This window comes from Jatropha curcas, chromosome 11, assembly GCF_041381405.1.
Source record: "Jatropha curcas cultivar XTBG-Jc1 chromosome 11, XTBG_Jcur_1.0, whole genome shotgun sequence".
Taxonomy (NCBI): domain Eukaryota; kingdom Viridiplantae; phylum Streptophyta; class Magnoliopsida; order Malpighiales; family Euphorbiaceae; genus Jatropha; species Jatropha curcas.
Genome location: NC_143161.1, coordinates 3533010 through 3555549, shown reverse-complemented (window position 1 = coordinate 3555549; position 22540 = coordinate 3533010). Strand labels below are relative to the sequence as shown.

General features: G+C 35.4%; 4 protein-coding genes across 11 annotated transcripts; 1 reads left to right on the top strand and 3 right to left on the bottom strand.

Annotated features, from left to right (window-relative positions):
• Positions 1-4494: 4494 nt before the first annotated feature.
• Positions 4495-7596, top strand: LOC105634026 (Chaperone DnaJ-domain superfamily protein). Of its 5 annotated transcripts, none has more exons than XM_089716054.1 (6): positions 4495-5066; positions 5971-6532; positions 6614-6691; positions 6783-6872; positions 7004-7180; positions 7271-7596. In XM_089716054.1, the coding sequence occupies exons 1-6, from the start codon at positions 4573-4575 to the stop codon at positions 7403-7405; spliced, it is 1536 nt and encodes a 511-aa protein (XP_089572180.1). In that variant the 5' UTR covers positions 4495-4572; the 3' UTR covers positions 7406-7596. The 5 variants fall into 5 exon arrangements, with proteins under 5 accessions (XP_089572180.1, XP_089572178.1, XP_089572179.1 ...); XM_089716052.1 differs by having other exon boundaries at positions 5950-6532; XM_089716053.1 differs by having other exon boundaries at positions 4501-5066; positions 5950-6532; positions 6614-6670.
• A 617-nt stretch (positions 7597-8213) lies between these two features.
• On the bottom strand, positions 8214-13383 carry GPS1 (geranyl diphosphate synthase 1). 2 transcript variants are annotated; one of them, XM_012216773.4, is made up of 13 exons: positions 13134-13383; positions 13019-13063; positions 12773-12865; positions 12582-12662; positions 12382-12453; positions 11943-12074; positions 11695-11781; positions 11122-11193; positions 10560-10645; positions 10064-10196; positions 9516-9605; positions 9336-9434; positions 8214-8616 (listed from the first exon to the last, which is right to left on the bottom strand). In XM_012216773.4, exons 1-13 carry the CDS (start codon positions 13242-13244, stop codon positions 8437-8439), a joined length of 1281 nt encoding a protein of 426 aa, XP_012072163.1. In that variant the 5' UTR covers positions 13245-13383; the 3' UTR covers positions 8214-8436. The 2 variants fall into 2 exon arrangements, with proteins under 2 accessions (XP_012072163.1, XP_012072166.1); XM_012216776.4 differs by lacking the exon at positions 13019-13063.
• An 851-nt stretch (positions 13384-14234) lies between these two features.
• On the bottom strand, positions 14235-15366 carry LOC105634024 (Mitochondrial transcription termination factor family protein). Its single transcript, XM_012216772.4, has one exon. The coding sequence runs from the start codon at positions 15327-15329 to the stop codon at positions 14415-14417; it is 915 nt and encodes a 304-aa protein (XP_012072162.1). The 5' UTR covers positions 15330-15366; the 3' UTR covers positions 14235-14414.
• A 739-nt stretch (positions 15367-16105) lies between these two features.
• LOC105634023 (IAP-like protein 1) lies at positions 16106-22421 on the bottom strand. Of its 3 annotated transcripts, none has more exons than XR_001046853.4 (8): positions 22262-22421; positions 21500-21749; positions 20661-20784; positions 19605-19951; positions 17703-19491; positions 17156-17412; positions 16892-17030; positions 16106-16425 (listed from the first exon to the last, which is right to left on the bottom strand). XR_001046853.4 is itself a non-coding variant. In XM_012216769.4 (8 exons), exons 1-7 carry the CDS (start codon positions 22318-22320, stop codon positions 16913-16915), a joined length of 2898 nt encoding a protein of 965 aa, XP_012072159.1. In that variant the 5' UTR covers positions 22321-22421; the 3' UTR covers positions 16106-16425; positions 16892-16912. The 3 variants fall into 3 exon arrangements, 2 of the variants coding, with proteins under 2 accessions (XP_012072159.1, XP_012072160.1); XM_012216769.4 differs by having other exon boundaries at positions 16892-16984; XM_012216770.4 differs by lacking the exon at positions 16106-16425 and having other exon boundaries at positions 16521-17030.
• Between the last annotated feature and the right edge of the window lie 119 nt (positions 22422-22540).

Sequence of the window (22540 nt, the reverse complement as noted above, 5' to 3'; positions counted from 1 at the left end):
GTAATTTTCATGGAAATATTAAGCAAATTAGTGTCGAAATTGCTTGATCCTAGACTGCCGCCTCCCTCGCCACCCTGTACGGCGGCGACGCCGGCAGCCAACGGTTGTTCCGGTCACTGAAGCATGCGTATGGCAGAATGTTGACCTTTTTATGTAGATTACGAATATACAGTTAGTTTTGCAACCCGAATTCAATTGACCTTCAAATAATTATTCGACGCAAATTTAGAAATTCGGTGTTATAGCTGAAAAACTGTAGAAGTTTAGATTTAGTGACTTTAGCAAATTTATGTGGATTAATTATCAAAGTAGGTACAATAAAACAATAAGTAAAGGAGAAACTGGTTCTTAAGTTAGTTTAGTTTGAGTTAATGATTGTTGTTGGACTATAAACCAAACGAGGACGTAAATTAAATTCTCCCTGTGATGCGAGTTACTTAGAACATAATATGTAAATTTGGGTAAAGTAAGACCTGTTGTTCTAATAAGCGGCAACTAATGTGAAGTTAGTGTCAATTTATATAAGTTAATATAGTAACGGATTTGTTTATTAAGTTAATTGGAAGTGGTGAATTTAGTTACTTAAAAGATGCATTTATCTAAGTGTAACTTAATTAAAGCAATGATTCTTAGCAACTAGTCTAGGATTTTATTAAAGGATACTTTTGCCCGAGTAAGGTGGATGAATATAGATTTATTTATATTTATATATATGTGTGTGTGTGTGTGTGTGTGTGTGTGTACGAAATGTTTCATTTATTAGATAACTAGCTAAAGAAGCTAATTATATTGAGGTAAAGTAATAATATCTGATAATGCGCTTGGATCAATGAAGATTATTTCAATTTATATGTTGAGAGTTGAATGTAATTTTGATTTTGTTATTTGGAATGGAGGAAGGGAAATTTAACTGTTTGATCGCCCGACGGATGGGCTGTGTGCATAGATTTGATAAATATATAATAATATTGGGACATTTGAGCAGGTAGATAGTCCAATTTTTAGGGGAGGTGCTGCCGAAATTTTAATAGAAATTAGACTAAATTTCAATAAATAACATAATAAATAAGTTTATTTAGATAATTTCTATAATATGATGCAAAATAAATATAGTGCATTAATTACCTTATCATTATTCTTATTATGTAATTATGTATTTATTTTCATTATCATTGTTTATTATTATTATTATTATTATTATTATTATTATTATTTATTTTATCTTTGTTGTTGTTAATATTATTTATTTAATTAATTATTTAACTGTATTTAAGAATGAATGCCTAATTGTGCATTGCATTATGATGCTCAACTGATCAATATGTTTGCATTTGATTGCATTGTTTGATTACCTGTGCTGTGAATATGTTGTGCCTTGTTTGTGTGGAATTGGGATGAAGTGGACCACCATGGGTTTGTGAGGACGGTCTGTGATATGGATCCGATTATGATTTGATATCTGACCGTCGGCCGGGAAAATGGGAGATCGGCGCCCCCTTGTGCACCTGATGATATAGATTATATGGAAATTCACAGGATGGCTTCTTGTTGTTGCGCACCTGATAATCTAGATTTGATTGTAGCCCGCAGGGTGGCCTCCTGTTGTGAGCACTTGATGATCTAGATTGGATGGAGACCACCGGGTTGCCTCCTGTTGGTATGGAAAAGAAACAAGAGAATGGAAAAATAATGAGAGGACTGGTCAGTGAGGATTAGACCAGTTGGCCGTATGGGGGATCGGCTCCCTGGTGCACACGTATGAGAGGGCGAGCCATGTGTGAGGACGGCTCGTTGGGGTTTCAGGTGGCGCCACTGACTAATTTCCACGTGATGTGATTATATGAAGATGTTTATGATTGTAAGTGCTGATGATATGCCATTTGTGTGACTGGCTGCGTGAGCATATAACTAGTCGGATGACTAGATTAATATGTGTACACATTGTGTGACTGCGTGTGTTGTGTAATAATTATTACTCCTTAGAAAACTCACATGTATTGCTTAAATTTTTCAGGAAGTAGTTTCTCTTTAATTCGGGTTAAACTATGTTATCTTCGTCGCAGGATTATTAAGAAGTTTTCCCAGTTCCATAATTGTTTTGCTATGTAATTATATGTACAAGAAGCTATGTATAACAAACAGTTAGTGACTCCGCAGTTGTAGAATTTACATACGTCTAGTCGTGTAGTAATATAGATGAAGTAATTCTGTTAGCCCATATTAAAAATGTGTTATATTGTAAATGGGGCTCGAACTGTGAAATGTAGAAGATAAACTTGGGCCGAGAAATAATCAAATATTGAAGTTTATTTTTTTTTTTTTTTTAGACCGAGATAATAGACTCTAATGTTTCAGGCTTACTACGGGTCTCGGGGGCCTTAAGCTTACCTGGGCCCTAGTGCCGGTCCGGCCCATGGAATCGGGTCGTGACAACTTTGTTTTCAAATTTTCTATTCTCTATTGGCACCACCATTATTAGTGTATGTGTGTGTGTTGATGATAATAATCTTTGGTTGAAAGATTTATGATCATCTTTGTTGGAAAGTAGAGAGGTGAGGAATAAAGTTTTTTTTATGACAATCAATTTAGGGCATGCATTGTCCCCTCTTCAGTTATCAATCAAATCCTTTCCTTCACCGGCCTTTTTTGTATCCAATTCATTGCAGCTAATTTTAGTATCCCTCCTTTTTCCTCTAATAGTATCAATAATAATGCCAATTATGTCAACTTGTCATTTTTTCAAAACCCTTATCTTACTTTTCTTTTTTTTCTACCCCACTTGCCGTTTAACGGTTATACGAGAGATCAATATTTTTATTGAGGGCTGGAGAATAATTGTGTTAAAAATCATATTCAAGATGCCAGCTCTATGATTCAATCCTGAGATCATTAGAGTAAGATCTAATGCGCTTAAACCACTAGACCTTGAGTAACTTCTTCCTTTCCTTAACTTTCCTTCTGCATATATCTAGATTCATGCTGTCAACTATTCAAGCCTTTCGCATAAAAACATGAGCAAATGACATTAAGTAGCAAGAAGCTAAAGTTGTAAGGAGTCATTATAGAGGTGAAAATGGCAGGAAGCAAGCAGATTTTAGTGGCTTGATGTATACCAATTGAGCAATATTGTCTTGTGTTGTTTGTTATTTCTTTTAGTGCCTTTTTGTGCCTTTATTTCTTTTCATCCGTAACTTATGCATAATGTAAATGTTCCATATTTTGTTTGTGCTTCAGGATACAAAGCAACTAAGTAAGTCATACTAGAGTGTCCAAATTTCATTGCTTTGATTGAATTTCATACCTATATCCTTGTTAGCTAGGGTTTCTTTCCCTCTTCCACTAAATTATAAAAGCATTTATTAGAGTAACAATCACGAACTTTAAATTGATACGAAGATAGTCGTTGAACAATTTAAAAAAAAAAATTATTAAGATTAATGTTTATAAACATAATAACATTTACATGTATATTTATATTCTCTTCTAAATATTCGAATTTCACTAATATAAAATTTATTCCTATCCAATGTAAAAAAAAAAAAAAAAAAAAATCCATTGTTAAAGAAAGATTTGTTTTCGATTTGCGGAGGATTCAATAAAAGCTGAAAGGGGATAAAGAAGAAGACATAGGAATTGCTTTCTTGACTTGCCTTTTAACTTTAATCACATCTATTCAAACATTTGCCCCTTTGTTTTTCGTTATTGGTATTAGTCACTGAATGGTATATTCCTTCTCCTGTCACTTAATTAATTGGTTGAAAATTGGAATAAATATAATAGTCCCTGTGCCATAATTAATGTTATAAGCATGTTTTGGCATCTGGGGTTAATTGTACAGTTAAAACAATAATTAATTAATTAATTTCACAAAGTCCATGCTTCACGATGAGTTAAATCAGTTATTTTCTGATTTATATTATTTTATTAATCTTTTCTTTTTCTTTTCCTCTTCATCTTTAGCAAACAAGAAGAGAGTAAATCCCATGCACAAAGTTGAAAATTTATTTTAAAGAGAAAAAGGCAAATACTCACATCATGTTTTTGTGTGGGGACTGAATCTCTTCTCTCCATCCAAATACAGCTTTCCAGGTAGACGTGGGAGTGCCAACTTTGATGATGATTTCCCCACTCCTCCATATATCTCTCTCTCATTATATGTCATTATCATCTATATATATATATATATTTATTTATTTATTTATATTCGATTAGCAAAAATGGTTATTTATAAAATTCTTAGACCGAAAAACAGGTATGCAAACAAAAAAATAAAAATAAAATCTTGAAAATTTTATTTTATTTAATAAAAAACAATATCAAATATACTCAAAAATCAATTGTATACTGACTTTTATTTTGTTTTTAAATTGAAATATTAAAAAAAAATGTTAACACTAATTTAAAAATGAATAGAAATTAAAAAGTTACCGCCTTTTCCTCAAAGCTGCCTTTCTCATATGTAATGTATGGTATGTATGTGTACATACTTGTAGCAGTAACTAGAAAAATCTCCATATATATATTGTTGGCTTATAAATCCTGTTAAGCTCTAAGCAAGCAAAAAGAAACTATATGGACGAATCGTGGAGAATGCGGATGGGAATGCCGAGCCGTCCACGTCGCCGTTCTATGGAAGACACGTCGGTGGCTGGTCATACACGGCGTTCGATGGAAGCTCTTGACCCTGAAGACTTCGCCGATGTTTTTGGCGGGCCACCACGGAGTGTTCTGTCCCGGAAATTCTCTGGCGACTTCACTACTACTAGATCATCTACTTCTTTCTACGAGGAGATTTTCCGGCCGCCGGAGTTATTTTCTTTGGTGGATAAGAAGAGTAGTGGACGGAGCTTGCCGGCTTTCAGGATCCCAGCAAAAGGTGAAGGATTCTACAGTGATGTTTTCGGGTGGGAAGAGGGACGGAGGTCGAGGGAGAGATCAGGGCCCAATTCCAAAGCTAAATCGAAGTCGAACTCGTCATCGGTGTTGAGTTCTGAGGAGCTGAGTCCTCACCGGAGAGCCGTGACCGGCGATGATGTGGCATTGTATTCTTTTGCTTCAAAACTCAGGTACACACATGACACAAAGATAACTGTTTTCAACTGTTTTTCAATTGAGATTTGTCGATCTGACTTTTATGCCCTTGTAATTTCCCCAGAATTAAAAGATATTTTCAAGTGTTTCCCTTCTTCTTCTTTTTTTTTTTTTCCCCCTAAATTTTCAAGTTTTTTAAGAATTATAATGCTCTTCAAATTGTTAGAATAAAATCAAAATGGTCTTATATTCATAATTTTGAAATTTAAATTCGCCATTGTTAGTAGAATTTTACCAAAATAATATCCCAATCTGAGTCGGTCGGGGAAAAAATATATATATATTTACACAGAAAAAAAAATCATAGTTGAAGTATTCTAGTTTTAGTTTCATATCTATGGTTTTTGGTAATCACCATATAATTTGACATTATTATTAATAAGATGCTTTTAAACAAAGAGAACATTTCACATGGTTTTGTGGGGTAGCTAAGGCTCCACAAGCCATTTCAAATCATTCAAGATTCCTTTGTGTTCTAATAATTAATTTTCTTTCTCTTCAGCAAACAAATTTGTTGTATACCACACTATTCCAACTTTTTGGAAATTCCTGGGAATTAATTTTACTATATATGCAGTTGTTTAATGTTGTTTCTCTTCCATTGTACCTGCTCATATGCGCAGGTCAAAAAGAAAAGATCATGATTCTAAGTTTAGATGATATATTTTTAGATATTTTAAAAATAGAATTAGAATATATATATTATGATCTAAATCCTAAACATTCATTTTCATTTTCATTTTCATTCATTTCGAGATGAATCAAATATAAATATACTCTCCATTATCTTTCCTATGATTGATAACCATTGCTTGTGTTCCATAAGTGGGGAGAGCTTAGATTTTAATCTTCTTACAGGCCAATCAATGTACCATGTAGGTGGAACTCCAACACTGCGAGACCTGAAGAACAATTTAGGAAAAATGAAGTACCACCTTTTCCAAGCAATAGTAGTTCCTGTGCTGATAGTTATTGCGTGGGAAATGAATACGATGACAATAATTTCAGAAGCTCCTATGTTAAAATTTCGCGGCAGGTCTCATCCCCAGAAACCATCAGTCTGGAACCTAATTCGTACAGGAGCATTAAAGTATCAGTGGATGATTTAGAACTCAATTCACCTTCATCTCCCGTGTCTTCACTTTGTCAAGAACCAGAGGCAACAAAGTGTTGTAATACAATGGGAGAAGAAGAAAATGAACAAGAGGAAGATGAAGTTATGAGTTCTTATGTTATTGAGATTAATTCTGATCATAGAGAAGTGTCTGGCGAAGCCATTTCTATTGATGAAGCAATTGCATGGGCTAAAGAGAAGTTTCAGTCACAGAATTTTGACAGACAACAGAAAGAAGATCACTCTGCTGACAAATTAGAAGTTAATCAAAATTTTGGAGAAACACCAAAGGCGCAAGAATTTGTAGAAATAATGCAATCTCCCCCGGTAAAGTATTGTTCCTGAGAGTGTAAATGATAACAAAAATGAAAAAGGTATTGATAATATATTTTCCCTCTACTTTTGCAGGAAGAAGAGCTAAAGAAATGGAGAAGTGAAGAAGAAAGAGTCCAATCAGAAAAAGATGTAAGGTCTCGATCCTATCAGGTCAATGGACTAAAAAGCTTGAAAACATCTAAACTGCAAATAAAACTGAGCTTTGATTGATGTTTTTATTTTCCTCCTGCAAAAACTACAGATGGAGATGGAACTACTGGATGAAGACATCAGGTTATGGTCAGCTGGCAAGGAGACTAATATCCGTTTACTTCTTTCAACGTTACATCATGTAAGGTCTTTAATTTAGTTATTATAATTTTTTTTCTTTTTAAAAAAAATGGAAAAAATTTCATTTTAGTTACTGAATATGGGTAATGACTCCTTTGATTGCATGTAATGTTTGATTGGTATTGAATTCAGATTCTATGGCCCAACAGTGGTTGGTATGCAACTCCTTTGACAAGCCTAATTGAAAGCTCACAAGTAAAAAAGGCCTATCAGAAAGCAAGGTTATGTCTCCACCCTGATAAATTGCAACAAAGAGGAGCTACACTTCCACAGAAGTATGTTGCAGAAAAGGCATTTTCCATTCTCCAGGTAAATCTCAAGAAACTTTTTCCTAAAAATTGTTTCTGTAGGAGCAGAAAACAATCTAATGACAATAAACATTTCTTCTGCTGAATAAAGGGTAATAATTTGAAACGTACGATTACAGGATGCTTGGGCTGCATTCATCTCCCAAGATGTGTTCTTTTAACTCGTAGACAATTCAGGATCTCTCCTCTTGTAAACAGTTTTGAGAAGCTTGGATGTGATATTTGAAGTATGAAGCTGATTGTCAAATATCTCACAAATGAATGCACACAAAGCATCTGTTATCAGGTGGTAAAGTGCATGAGATCTTTGTATTTGAGAATTTTGTATGTTCATCTGATGCCTAACTTGCTTTTCTCTTCCATCATTATAAACTAAATAATATGAACATGAGACGATAGTATTGTTGATATCAGTTATATTTGGGCTTGTACAATATTTTTTTTTTTTTCCAGATCAACAATTTCCCCTTTCAGACCACCTGTCTATCAGATTGACATGCACAACAATATGGTAGAAATTATCTTCCACACCCTAGAAAACAATAAGATGAACAATCCACGGAAAATTTAAATAAAGGGGAAAATACGATTTTATTCCCACATTTTGGCATAATTAACTACTTTATCCTTGCATTTTATATATTACTCAAAAAAATTCAGAGATAAACTATAAGAATAAAATAGTAAAAATACAAAGACAAACTATAAAGATAAAATAGTATAATTTTTAAAATGGCATGGATAAAGTAGTTAATTATGTCAAGATACAGAGAAAATAAAAAAGAATTTTTTCCCTTTTAATCCATCAGTATACAGGGTTAGTCCTATAATTTCACTAACACTTAACTACTTAAATCAAAAGGATAATTTCGTTCAACGGATACAAACTACAAGAATAAAATAATATAATTTTAAAATACAAAGATAAAATAATTAATCATGTCCAAATATAAGGACACAAATATAATTTTCCCTTAAATAAATACCTCTGATATCAATTCATATGAGGAAGCAAAAGAACTGAAACCAAGTCATTTGAGTAGAACGTCTATTTGAATAAAAGATTATTTTGTTGCCCTTGCGTAAAGAGATATATATAAAATTTACCATAATCAGGTCCCTCTAAAAATAATTATCTTGAACGATAATCAATGTAATTGAATAAAAGATAAAACAATAGGGTGGTTGGCCCTTGACCTACATGAACGGTGATTTCTTTTAGAAGACGAAAGGAAGAAAGAAAGAACAAGAATATTCTCACTTATTCCTTGTGATCACTCTCTGAGTTAGATCGATTAGCGCTCGCCTCGACTTCCTTACTTCTTCATCATCGGTTTCAGGAAGAGAATCAATAGCTTCTGCAGCAGCCTTAGCATGCTTTGCAGCTAACTCCCTCGTCCTTTGTATTCCACGGCTCTTTCCAAGGTACTCCAAGGCCTGCATTTTCCAAATACAGATAATCTCATATAAGGTAGACGATCCACTGGCGTATACATTCATGATGAAATTCATAATGAAAAATAAATCACCATGACTGCAGAAGTAGAAACAATCAGCGCATATAACTTTGGACCAAGAAACAAAAAGTTACTGCTACGTCTTACATGAAGATAATCAGTTGTACTTACTCAGGTAAACAAACATCTGAGGAACAGTGATCAAACACAAAATAGAATCAAAATTCGAAGTCGGTGATTTTTGTAGAAATCAAAATGGAAAATGCATTATAGTCTAAAACTGCTTGGAAATTGATGGTGCTACATTAGACATCCCATATTTGATAATAAATATAACTAACATGCATGAAAAACTGCTAAGAGCATAAAAGAATTGAAAATATAACATGGAATTATAAGAATCTCAAAAATTTCATTTTAAGCGTCATCTGAAAATCCACAATCTCAAAGGAAACGGTGTTACAGCCTCAAGGGTCAACTTCATCTAATGAATAATGGAATAGCACGCAAGACTTCATCATGATTTTAGAATATAAACGCTTTCACCAATACAGATTCAGATAATGAAGAAAAATTAGAATTTCACAAGTTCCCTGAAGAGCTTACAGCATTAGGATAGATTAATAGTAACGCAACCTATCCACTTTTTCTAGATTAAGTACTTCATAGTAATGCTAGATAAAACTACTAGAGACTTACAATTCTAACATTTTCAGGTTTGTCAAAGCCCTGTTCAACAACTGCTCGCAATTGAGGGAACTCTTCCATGGCAAACAATATTGGAGCTGTCACTATTCCCTACAAAATTTATCAAATTTATACACATAACTATGATTTAACTAAAAATGGTGGATGCAATATGAAGGATAGATGAACTACATGGCGAATGTCAGATAATGAACCCTTTCCAAGGGAAGCTGACGTGCCAGTGAAATCGAGAACGTCATCTATCAGCTGAAATGCCAATCCCTGAAAAAATAAAAAGGTCCAGTTCAGAAAAATGAACCAACTTAAAAAAATGATTCAAACGGGAGCAAGTCCAGCCAGCAGCAATTAAGATACTAACAACTGCAGCATGAAACCCCAACCATCAACTTATGCAATAAGCAAATAACTTCTCTCAACACATTAAAAAGAAGTGTGTTGAACTGTGTTCCATTTTGCAATGTGCAAAAGAGAGACATCAACTAGAGAGATCATATTAAAACTGATTCCCCAAGCTGAGTATCACTAGAAACTAGAACATAAGAAAAAGATTCACAATGCCTTAAGCACTTCCCACCACTAATAAACAATATATGGTTGTTCTATCTGATTTACAAGTTCACTGACTTTGCAAATATATTGACCTTAAAAGAAAAATACACCAAAAAGCTTGATATTTTATGTAGTTGGCAAATCAAGGACCTAGTAAGGAATTTACAAACCAGATTTTTCCCATACTCAAAAGCCAATATTGCAACTTCTGCTGTTTGCCCAGCAAGAAGAGCTATTGCCTTGCAGCTGTTTGAAATCAAAGATGCAGTCTTGTAGTATGTCTTCTGCATATAATACTCCATGCTGCATGAGAAAAACAACTTCTTAGTCGAATCAACATTTAAAAAAAGTTATTGCAGGTACAATTGCAAATCAGCTTGAGTATGCCTTATTTACTGGCATTTTAGACAGCTATTTGCATTCAAATACGTATATAAATTCCTATTTTAAAATTTCACTTTAACTTCTAGGCTTTCCTAGTAAAAAAAATAAAAAGCTAAAATAATTGATATGAAGTTAGAGGAAAGGGTGCTTAAAATTTACAAAACAAAGTTAAAAAGACTCTTCAGATTAACAAGTTCTCTATTTAATACAAGTTTAAATCCTCAACCACACAACATATGAAGCAACTATTTACAAATGGAAGGAAAAGGTAAAGCAGCATACCTACAACATTGCTCAGATGTACTAGTCATCTGCATGGTTTCTCCTGTCACAAGATGCTCCACAACTGTTGCTAATAGCGAAACAACCTAAAAAAATCTAGTTATGATGATGACAAAAGGAAAAGATGAAATATATGCAAATGCTTTACCATTTCCTCTGCCCCTTCACCCAAACCACCCACCGGAAAGGGGTTTGGGAGGAGAATTAAGAATGATATAACATAGATATTCCATATTACTTGTCAAAAGTTATGCCCTTCAATAACTTTGGCTACCAGAAGTAATTTCCTCTCTCAATTCATAATGCAGACCAATGATGTCGACAGATAAATTAAGGTAAATGATGACATTCACTTTAACTATTTTGGCTATTGCAGAAAAGTAAAAAGCAGCTGGTATTTTACTAAAGATAGACAATCCATTATGCTAGATGTCCACCACCTATTCTTACCACGATGAATAACTGGTTGTGAAACATATTGAGGAATAGTTTTGAGGATTCACTAAAGAGATGAAGAAGGTTATGATGTCCATTAATGCTAAACCTGAACTGATATGCATACCTCTGTGTTTTTCAGAGAAGCAAGAGCTACACAAGCTCGTGAAAGCAGAAAATCTCCAGCTAATACTGCTACCTGCAATAAAATGAATGGAAACCTTAGAACACAGTCCTTCGTAATTTTATTCTTCTACAACTAATAGAACTCCCAAGTAGCACTTGATTTCAACATATTTTCAAAAAAAAAAAAAAATCATAAAATTGGAAAGCTCCACGATATCTGATTTTCATGAGCAGAAAGAAGTTATCCCTATCCATTGTATAGTACATGCATAAACAAGAGCTAAAAAAACAAAAGTTGTGATGCTCCAACAAAATATATAGTATGAGGAACTACATGTCATAAGATGATAATTTGTTCCTCCTAACTCCTCAAGAACCCACAATTCGTACAGGAAGGAAAACATATGTAAAGAGTTGCAGGCACTACAATAAATACTTTTCACTGCAAGCTTTTCTTTTCACAAATAAGCAGGAAGAATGAGAAGTATATATTATTCAGAGAACTAGATATCTACCACAAAAAGTTGTTCAAAAATATATAATGATATTATGGGGTAAAATATTATAGCATTACCTTATTGCCCATTACATGATTTAGTGAACCAATACCCCGTCTTGTATCCGCATCATCCAAAACATCATCATGGAGAAGACTTGCCACCTAAGATATGTAAGTGATTGCATCAGTCTCGGGAAAGCGACAATAAGCTCCTTTAAATAAAACAATTCCATAAAGACTGACATTTGACCATAGAAAAATAAAATGAGACAAAAAGGAGAAACTGAGAAGAGAAAAATGATACAAAAACATGAGAAATTGACATGAATCATTTCTGTAATCTCAGCTATACGTTGCTGTCTTGTACGTAGTTCCATTGGCAATGCGTCTCCAACAGCATTAGGTGCCAGTTCAGGTATATGCACATTCAAAGCTGTTGCCATCAGCAACAAAACCTGCACAAAACAGGCCCCTTATTCTATATCAGACAAGAACAGAGAGATCAAAATACGTAGATAATTCCAACAACTCTACAGCACTAAAAATTTTGGAACTGCAAGGGTAAGGTGAAAACTCCATAGTTATAAGAAGTGAATGGATAAAAAAAATGGAAGCTAGCATCAGTGTCACTAATTTATGACTCAATTACTAAGGAAACAGCCAGTTTCACAGTCAAATCAATGATCACTTAAGACTTATAAGAACTGATAAAACCATGTGAAGGAAATATTACGAAAGAGCAACAGCAATTATTGTACTTACTGTGGGACGAAACCTCTTGCCTTCCACTCCCATTTTGAAGAAGTACTCAGCTGCTGAGGCAAGTTTTGGAACCTGGATGCAATTGAAATTCAACTTTGATAAACACCACACACGCACACTATTGAAAGAGAAAGCTGTCCACTATTCTCACAGAGCATAAACAACTCAGGGAAATAACAGGAGGAAGAGGAATTAGATACCTCAGCAATTACCATTGACCTCAACCTATTAGCAAGAAGTGATAGTTCATCAGCAACAAGTGAAAATGGATCATTATGTTCCTGAAAGAAAGAGTACATCTATCTCGATTGAGTGGATAACCACAATACCAAACAAGAAAACATATGGGGGATGTGGAAGTGGCAAAAGAAAGGAGAACGTTACGCTTAACCTCAACAAAAGTGGTGCTCTGATGATGAACTTGCTGTTTAAAGATATGAAAGGCAGGAACACTCCAGGAATAAGTTTCTTTGCTACTGGAAACCTAAACTTCACCAGAAACAATGTAAACTAAACCCTAAACCTCCTTATCTCTCAGGTGTAAAGAAAAGTACAGATAAAAATGAATAAACAAATAAATAAAACAGTTCCCATGGTTACAGAGAAGGTAATGAATGATAAGCCATTAACGACATACAAAATAATCCGATCGAGACTTCCTTTTCGGTTTTTGAAAAGAAAACTGTGAAAAAAACAAAAATAAGTAAAAAAAAAAAAAAAAAAAAAAAAAAAAAAAGATAGTTCTGCATCACCATTTGAGTAGTACAGTTGCCATGAGGCGATTGCAAGGAAGCAAGAATCCGTCGGCAGCCAAACAAACCACCATTTCTGGAAATCCGCAGCAACTCCCGATACAATGACATCGCCGTATTGCCGCTTCGTTATTTGCTCCTCAGAAGAAGGAAGATGAAAGTCTAATTTGTTTGAACTTTGAAGTACGATTTGTTGCTTGAGCAGCCACAATTAAATCAACGACCGTCAGTTTGACCAATGATTATAACAATACAAGCATTTGCTCGAATAAATAAGATTGAATTAGTAATATTTAATCTCTTTATTGTAATAAATTCCTAAAAATTGATTTTATAATTTTTATATTTTATTTACATATTACTATAATATTTGGCTATTTTCTATTACGAATACTTTTTATGCATTTTGGCTAATTTTATTTTAATTCCAATTAAATTACTCTCTAAAATAACCATAATGAATATTATTTTAGCACTTAATCTTTATTAAAAAAAATAATGGATAGATTTTTAACAACCCTCACACTTTTTAAAGTTTTTCACATCTCCAACAACTAGATCGACGTCGTATGTGGTGTGTGAATTACTGGCCACTATTCGTTTTTTTTTTTTTTTTCTTCCCAATTCCCTAAAGTTCTAGGCTTGGACTTATTAATTGTTCAAGTCCAGCCCACCAAACATATCCTTTCTTTGTGACCTTCAGCCCACAAAAAAAGAAGGAATAGTTGTTTATAAATTAGTTAAGTTCGGGTGGATTTTCATTTTTCAAAATATAAATAAAACTTGTTATATTTTTATACTCCTACTTATTTATATTATATAATTTCGTTTTTCAAAATTTTTATATTTAAATTTTCAAAACGTGATTTTAATGTAATAATTTATTTATTTATTATTAGTCTTCGGCATGTATCCATATATGGAGCTTATTTTTTCATAATTTGAAGTAATTTTCATTTGAATGCGAACGGAAAATATAGTTATTTTATATGTACTCGTAATATGTTTGGTAAGATACAATGAACCGTCATTTCATTTTATATGTATTCGTAATATGTTTGATAAGATACAATCTACCGTAAAGTAATTCAAGAAAGTAAATTTACCTTGGAAATGTATCTTATTACATTATATTTTATTAGGCTTACCAAACCTGCCAATTGAGAAACTGTTAAGGAAATATTCTTTACAAATTAGACAAATCACCAAGATTTACAAGTGACACCAAAATGTCAATTGAGAAAGTAACAGAGAAAGGAAAATGAATCACACCATAATTCCTTATCCAGCTCCTTGCCTTAGCAACTCCCTAAACTGTTCATCAGTGCTCTTAAGCATAATTGGCAAAGCCATTTTAGTCCCCAGTTGAGTAATCTCCAAATGCCTTGGCTTAATCCTATTTTCCAAACTAAAAGCAAAATATTGAGGAAACGCTTTCAACTCCTCCAATTTCCCATTCATCTCCTCCATGAAAAAACTGAACTTTGGCTTAAAATTATTCTCAACACTAAATGTAAACAAAGCAGGACATCTTAAAACCATGCCCACAGTCTCATCTTTTGAAAACCCTAAACTCTCCAAATGCTTCAATTTAGGAATCAAAGTCTTCTCTACATTAGAAACCAACAAGATAGAATCTTGATAAGCCAAAGCCTCCAAATCCTTAAACCCTAGCCTTTGGAGATAAAATAGGCATGGTTTAAGCTGATCTTTAACACTAGAAATGAGCAACCTAGGGCATTTATTGATAACCCTTCTAAATTTATTTTCTGGGACTTCAAGGTCATGGTAAAGGAAATCAAAAACTGGGTTAAGTTCAGTTTTGATGTTAGAGGTGAGGATTTGAGGGCACATGCCGAAGATTCTAGCTAAGTCTTTTTGGAGGATGCCTTTGGAATGGAGAAATGAGATTATGGATTGAATTGAATCTAGAGAAGCTGAATGGAGAGAAGGGTTTTGAGATAATGCTTTGCCAGAGTCAATACCCATGATTTCAAGGCATAGGATTTTTTCTTTGATTTGGAAAGAGATGTTAGTGTGAAGAGGCGTATAGAGTGGGTGCTTGTGGAGAGGACTTTTAGGCTTTGCTGATAAGTGGGCGTTTGGTTGCTGAGAATTTGAGGGTGTAGGTGTAGGCTTTTGGGTAGAGAAGCACAGCGTAGTGTGTAAAGCTGCTGCTGCTGATGATGCAGGCATGGTGTGTTGGGGAGAGAGAGAGAAGGTTAATTTTATCCCTTTGTTTATATTGGATTATGCAAATGACACGAGGGCATGTAGCTCAAATTTGATTGGCTCAAGCTGGATTACAAGGATTTTTTTTGTGGGTGGAAAGAAACTAGGCTTTTTTGGCAGCGATTCCCTGTATCGGTTCACTTCTTGGCTCTTATTGTAATTAACACAGACATCGTCACATGGACCTCATTCAAACGACGAAGGACAAAAAAACAGCTAAATGCATTAATGTTTTAAAAACTAAAGAATTCAAAAAATTTATAGTTCAAGAATTCGGTGAAATCATCCAATAATTAGTTTCTCAATTTCAAAGTAGAGTTTAATTCTTGGTTAATCTCATGAGAATAATGCTAAATGTAGGCTGATAATGAGGCAAAAACAAAATTCATAATTTCATAATTAAGGACTATAATATTATGTTGAATTTAAAAAAGTAAAAATAAAAAACTCAAGAACTAACATTACTAACTTCATCACAACAAAGACAATTTAACGGTGTTTTGTTTGATTAACCTAAAAGAAAATGATTAACGATTGCCTTAGTCCTAATGATACACCTCACATTCACTGAATACATTATACAGAATGACTGAAGGGAATGGAAAATGATAGCCATCAAATTCATTATCTTCTCTTTCGTAAAACATACAAGACTGGTGGAGAACAGAATTACTTTTGTTAAAGACAAATTATAAACACTCAAAACTGCAACTATTATCATGAGCTTCAAACAAAAAGAATAAAAGAGAACCAAACAAATTTTGCAATAATAAAAAGCAAAAGGTTTCTGATCATTACATCATTGATTAACTGTGCTGCGGTGTCCATAACAATGAAGCAAACTACTTGACATACATGAACAGGCAAATTATGCTGGCATTAAACAGCACCTCATTTTCTTTTCTGAGTGACATAAAAATTATCCAAACACGGCAGGCAGCGGGGGCGAAAATGGGGAGGAAATAAAAAAGGAGTGCTATAACTTTCACCAGCAGCAGCTCTTCAGCCAGTTAGCAAAATCGATTCCAATGGTTACTTCCAATACTGATGCAGTTTCATCCTACACAGGATTGGCATAAGAATGATAAATGATTGCAGTTACTCGGTTGCATTATTAAAAATGAACTTTTCCTCTATTATACTACACATATTCCATTCAACGCAATCTATACATGCTTTATTCTGCCAAACAAGTTAAGCGTCTGTTTAGCATTGCTATTGAAGTTGCTTTTTGGAAAAACATCATATTGAACATACTGATTACAAGGCCGTTAAAAACTGCTTCAAAGGTAAAATCAACAGAGCAGCTAAAAAGAAGTATGAAACTGCTTTTTGCAAATGCATCTAAAAGGGTCCTACTTGAAAAGGCAATTACAACCTCAATGTCGAATAGCCTATTAGTGACCTTGCGTGGAATTCAGCTTCATTAAAGTCAACGACAATTACATGTAACAAGGTGCATTACCACAAGAAGCTTTGTGCAAAATTTATTAGTTGAAATGATCTTGCTATAACTGTGCAAGTACCTTCACTATCACGGTTAAATATCAATGCTGCCCTTGGCTTTTGCTAATAGAATGCCGTCGAAGGAGCTTTTGACCAGGAGTTTGATGATCATCCTGGTAAAGAACCCAATGAGGAAAGGCGAAACAAGCAAATCTTTTACTAATAGATATACCAAAGAAGGGAAAAGAAGAGTAAGCTACTTGAAAAGTTAAGATAGAAATTAAATTTGCGTCCAATTTACTGCTCAAATGGGAGAAAGCAAATTAGAATACGAGATGGTTGACCTTGTACAATGATGCCGCAGACTCAGACTGTACAGTTTGAATCGGGATATTCCCTAGTGACCTCAGTGCATCTAATGCATCCAAAGTCAGCTGCCAACCACATAGTGCAGCTGCATCAGCATTGTTGCCAGAACCACCACGGCTGCTACAGCCAGCAGCAGCAACATTTCCATTCACCCATGGACAGAATTGATTGTGATAAATAATTGGATCGAACTCTACAACCTCTTCGTAGTTGCTTTCACCTTTTGGAGGTCCTGAGAATCAAGTAGGGCAACAACGCATCAGCCATACATGGAGAGAGCAAGAGGAAGACTAACAACCAAGCTTTGAATGATGCTTTCATTTGAATCATTCCATCTGAGTATGCTACTAAATGTGTAACGGGAAGAAAAAAATGAAAAACAATGGGCAAAAGTGGAACGCACATAAAACATCCACTTCATGACAATCATCCAATGCAATGATATCAATCTAAGAACAAGGAAGAAATTAGACAGCTTAACAAAGGAAATAACAGAACAAGTAATATATATAAGGAACTCACCTATCCCATTGGCAACTGCATAATCAGACTCTATGCAAGGACAGTTGTTCGTAGATGATGATTTTCCAGCCCTGGTGACCCCTTTCTTGGTTGATTGATAGCCAGAGTACATATTTGCATTGCAGGAAAGCGAAGGGTGAGCATTGTTATCTAATGCTAACTTACAGCTTTGGCTTGCCTTTTCACCACTTTCAACCGATTCAGCCTTTGTAGAACCATCTACTTTTGAGCCACTATCTGCCCTTTCCACAGATCGAGAGAACATCTCCTGGCTATCACCATGAGGATCTTCCCTGTTAATTTCATCAGGGACAATCTCATCCATCAATCCAGGATCAGGGACAGACTCACCAGTCTGACCTTGATTTTCAACATCTTCTATTCTGGGTTCCACATCACCAACTACACTATCTGCTCTGTGGACAGAAACATCAGCTCCGTGAATTTCAGCTTCATGACTAGCGCACATGCCAACACTGCCTCCACTGATACCAAAACTGGGACCATCCCGAGCCTGAGCTGTCACTGTTTCTGCATTGAAAATTTCTTCACCATCATTTGTACTACTGACACCCATTTCACCAGCGGCTACTTCAGCAGCACGTGTGAAACAAATGCTTTGCTGGGCTTGATTGCTATAATTCAGTTCAGATGTCTCATTCATGTCCAGATTGCCATACGTACTGGAAGAAGGGAAATGAACATCATCAATATCGCCAGGATGATTTTCAACACTTTCCATAGAGTCATCATCTGCACTATGACAGACTGTATCCATTGCAATGACAGATGACGCACGTGTTGAATCCCTAGCTGATGGAATTCCAAAAACTTGGTCACTTCCTTGACGAAATAAATTAGCTCTATTTCCATCTGCATAAATTTCCAGACCCACTGAATTGCTAGGTCCAGCACCAGATAAGTCTCTCTGATACAGTGAACAGTTTGTATCAAAAAAATCCGAATCACGAGCTCGCTTTGAAGGTCCAGCTGAAAATTGCCTCCCATCTGTGACTTCATCACCATCACGATCAATGACAGTTCCCTCCACACTATCAGCAGGCTGCATTATCAAGTTTGGCCTATCATCTGAGCTGCCACCTATCTCCAGGCTCCGCTTACGAGAACTAGGTCCTCGTGATTCATATGAAGCAGCACGATCACCAACCTCACTGTGTGAAGGTTGACCAATCATTAAATCTCTCCCCATCTCAGCATCATGAACATTTTCAGGGATTTCTACCCTGTCTGCATGAATAAAAGGTAAGCCCCCTGCCATAGTGAGATTCAAATCAACTTCTGTGTTCTGCAGCAATTTCCCCTTGTCGGTTGTTGCCACTTCATCACGGTCTTCTGTATGTTCTTTCTCTATATCATCAGCAGCAACCCAACCACTGATTCCACTGGCTGCACTTACTCCACGTGTCAATGCCATTTTTTTGCTTGCATCAGGAATGTCAATATTATTAGGAGCAAAACGAGCAGGTCGAGAAACTGTCAAGAAATCCAATATCCTGACGGTAGCACCACATAAGCTACAATCTAATAAGGGTGACCTGGAATCACATCTTGACTCCACAACTAACAGTTTGTTTTTTCCAGTGTCCTTTTTTGCTGAAGTAGAGTGTGCTTTCTTGCTTGTACCAGGATCATGTGAAAGATGGACTTGGGCCTGGGCAGGGCCAAAAGAACACCCATTTCGAGCTGATTGAGCAGAATGTTCTTCGCAGTCTTGAACATTTGGAAGCCATCTTGGTTCCCATCCGCAGAGACTTATAAGCTTTTGGGCCTGCCAGAGGAAAGAAGCAGAATGGACAAAATTAGAAGAGTATGAGCTGGTAACTGATTAGCAAAATTATGAATGACTCAGCAAAGTGAAAACGATAAAAGAGAAAATCTTACTTGAGAGTACAGACAGACAGATCCATCTCTAGAGGTTTCAAGTTCTGGTATGCACTCTGACCTGAAGTCTCCATCTCCAGAAGTAAAATTCTGAGACTGGGACAAAAAGCGATCAACCAGTGGACCCCGAGAAACCTGCATCTGCTCAACTGCAGATGCAGCAACAATAGGAAGAAATAGAAATTGCAGAAGTCCATCACATCTGTCTTTATATCCACCAATGAGGGCAGATTGAGGAGTGGGAGGGAACTGCACCAAGCTTTCTGGGCAGCTGTTCCCTCTCCAAGGACAGCTAGCTTTGTGACCATCATCAAGCTGTTTCGCAAATGCCTCAGCAGCACTTTGAACTTCAAAAAGAAGAAAGGCAAAACAAAGAGGAACAAGAGCATAATATCAATATGAGCAACAGTCAGATTTAGCAATCGAATAAACTTTGCTTAAACAGTGACAACAGCGGATACGTCAATTTATACACAAAGATAACACATCATGGCCTAAAAAAGGTAATAATGGGAAGAAACAACTTTAATCCAATCTCAAGAATAAGAAAGCGACTCTAATTGATTTTCTATCCTATGAAAAATTCTGCCATTACTGTTCCAAGCAATCTTATTTTGCTATTTGTGGTAAGATGAACATGAAAGCCTATTATAAGCCAGAGTGATCTTTTCAAAAGCAATAAAGCTCAATGTGATGGAAAAAAGTAATTTTCTCTGGGATTCTAATTCAGCTATCTGCAGTAATTGGCTTAGTCACCATAGCAAATAAAATAGAAATGGCAACATTCCAGTTACTCTTCTCTTTATCCTTCTACCTAAATCATCCATAATTCATGTAAGTCTCGAAAGTGAGAAAAAAACCAGGTCAATTTTGCCAATTCCCCTTACTCTGTTTGCAAATATAACCAACTATGGTTAGATATATGACACCTCCTGCTTCATAAAACAGCCCATAATATCAATGTTATGAAGATCATGACAAGTGAAAGATGCTCCTGTGGTAAAAGAAAGTGAGTGCTATAGGGAGATTAGAAGTACTAGAATTACAATATCTAACCTTCAGCTGCACTCCAAGATGGTAACAAAACAAAACTCAGGCATGCACCGCATGATTCACATATAATTTTATCAATATCAACATTCATCCAACCCCTCTGAGCACAAGCTAATGAACTAGTAATCTGCAAGAAAGTAGAAACGAGATGATTATGACCCAAAACTGCTCTAGTCTTACTAAAAGAAGAAACAGTCACACTGTAAAGCAGAATAATTTACAGAGCTGAAAACTAATTAAATTCAGAATCTAGATTTAGACTGAAACATGTCAATGGGGAATATCTTTATCTCCTCCTTGTAAGCAATTGTTATGCAAATCCTCCGGAAGTGTCTTAAAAGTGATTATAGAGTAAATCACCATCCTTGTATCTCGATATGACACCAGGAACACTTTTGCCAAAATATCCATTTCAGGTCTTCCTGTTATTCAATTTTTTTATATCTTTTTCCAAAGCATTTCTGCATCCAACTGCTGCTTTAAATTTGAAACTAGCTAAAACATCAGATGGTCAATTTGGACAAAAAAAACTTGAAGTGGTTTTTATCTATTTTGCCGGAAACAGCTTTTGGAAAAGCCACAACTAGTAAGCACAGGCAGGCATTCATGGATAGGTTGAAATTTTAATTCTTGGAATGTGGGTGAAATCTTTTTATCCTGGAATTTAGAAGTGTATTTCCATTCTTTTTTAGCTGGTATCTAGTAGCAATTACAGGGGGTAATCTAAATTTTGAATATGAGTCTTCATAGTTGCCCTAACAACAGCTACTTTTGTAGGGTACAAAACTGAGATATCATGTAATCATGAATTCCGCATAGAAGTATAATAAATGCAGCGGTACCTTAGGCTTTCCAAACCAATTGGACGGCTTAAAAGTAGCCAACCGCCTTAGCAAATCCCCTCTTTCCCAAGGCCTGCATGAAGGCCTTGATGATCCAAGAACAGAACCACCAGCACTGGTGCTCAAGGAGGTCCAAGGTACTTGTGAGCCAACACCAGATAGAGAGGCTGCTTTGGAATTATGAGCTTGACTGGACCTCTCTATACTTCCAACATTTGCTGGTACAGCAGGTGAGGATGCCCCAGCAGAACTGGAGAAAGGCAACATGCGAAAAGAATTGCACTTCATAAGAACAAAAAACTAAGCTTAAGACATTTATAAATATTGCATGATTCCATGAAAAATTGATTTCCTTTCTCCTCCTCACTGCCAATCCCAGTTACATAACTACACTCTCCAGCTCTTACGAAAATAAAATAACCATAATAGAAAACAAATTACAAAGGAAATTTTTTTTCCCCAGTTACTTATTAGTGTAGTACATTAAACTCAATTGAATTTTTCAAAACCAGAAAAAAAAAAAAAAAAGAAGACATGTGAAAGCTCAAAATTAGACTCCCATTTCTTTGCCTCCGCGTTCCAAACAAGAACCCAAAGAAGCAAAAGGAAAACCAACTACAAAGAACAGAAAATTCAGAACCCTAATTTCACCGCACCTAGCTGATTTTAAATACTGGAACAACTAAAGCCTGGAATTAGAGATCAAGATTGAGTGAATGCATGCGCTGAGGTTAGGGAGAGATGTTAGGCGGGATCTAGTACCTCGCAGCAGGGGTGGGATCCATGTTCCCTCCTCCGGAGCTGATAACTTCTTCTCTCATGTTTACTTCTCCAAGGGAAATTTTTTGGGTTTTTTCCCCCGTTTCGAAAAGAGCCAGAGAGACGCGCGTCACGGACGTCGCCTTATATCGAGTGAGTATTGATTCTATCTAACCTTTGCGTGGCGCGTAATGCCCAAGTCAACAGTCAAATATAATTTTCTATTTTTCCTTTTTTATATAAAATAAAAAAGGCTGTATAAGTTTATATCTTTGCAAAATA

What these genes read in the sequence shown, in the direction of transcription:
- LOC105634026 (XM_089716052.1), top strand. Translation starts at nt 4,573, where the DNA reads ATGGACGAATCGTGGAGAATGCGGATGGGAATGCCGAGCCGTCCACGT. An exon ending in TAAGGTCTCGATCCTATCAG is followed by an intron (nt 6,692 to 6,782) that starts GTCAATGGACTA and finishes CAAAAACTACAG; the next exon opens with ATGGAGATGGAACTACTGGA. An exon ending in TTCTTTCAACGTTACATCAT is followed by an intron (nt 6,873 to 7,003) that starts GTAAGGTCTTTA and finishes TATTGAATTCAG; the next exon opens with ATTCTATGGCCCAACAGTGG.
- GPS1 (XM_012216773.4), bottom strand. Translation starts at nt 13,244, where the DNA reads ATGTCATTGTATCGGGAGTTGCTGCGGATTTCCAGAAATGGTGGTTTG. An exon ending in AGATTACAGAAATGATTCAT is followed by an intron (nt 11,782 to 11,942) that starts GTCAATTTCTCA and finishes TACATATCTTAG; the next exon opens with GTGGCAAGTCTTCTCCATGA. An exon ending in ATCATGTAATGGGCAATAAG is followed by an intron (nt 11,194 to 11,694) that starts GTAATGCTATAA and finishes ATTTTATTGCAG; the next exon opens with GTAGCAGTATTAGCTGGAGA.
- LOC105634024 (XM_012216772.4), bottom strand. Translation starts at nt 15,329, where the DNA reads ATGCCTGCATCATCAGCAGCAGCAGCTTTACACACTACGCTGTGCTTC.
- LOC105634023 (XM_012216769.4), bottom strand. Translation starts at nt 22,320, where the DNA reads ATGAGAGAAGAAGTTATCAGCTCCGGAGGAGGGAACATGGATCCCACC. An exon ending in ATCTTGGAGTGCAGCTGAAG is followed by an intron (nt 19,952 to 20,660) that starts GTTAGATATTGT and finishes TTCTTTTTGAAG; the next exon opens with TTCAAAGTGCTGCTGAGGCA. An exon ending in TGCAGTTGCCAATGGGATAG is followed by an intron (nt 17,413 to 17,702) that starts GTGAGTTCCTTA and finishes CTTGATTCTCAG; the next exon opens with GACCTCCAAAAGGTGAAAGC.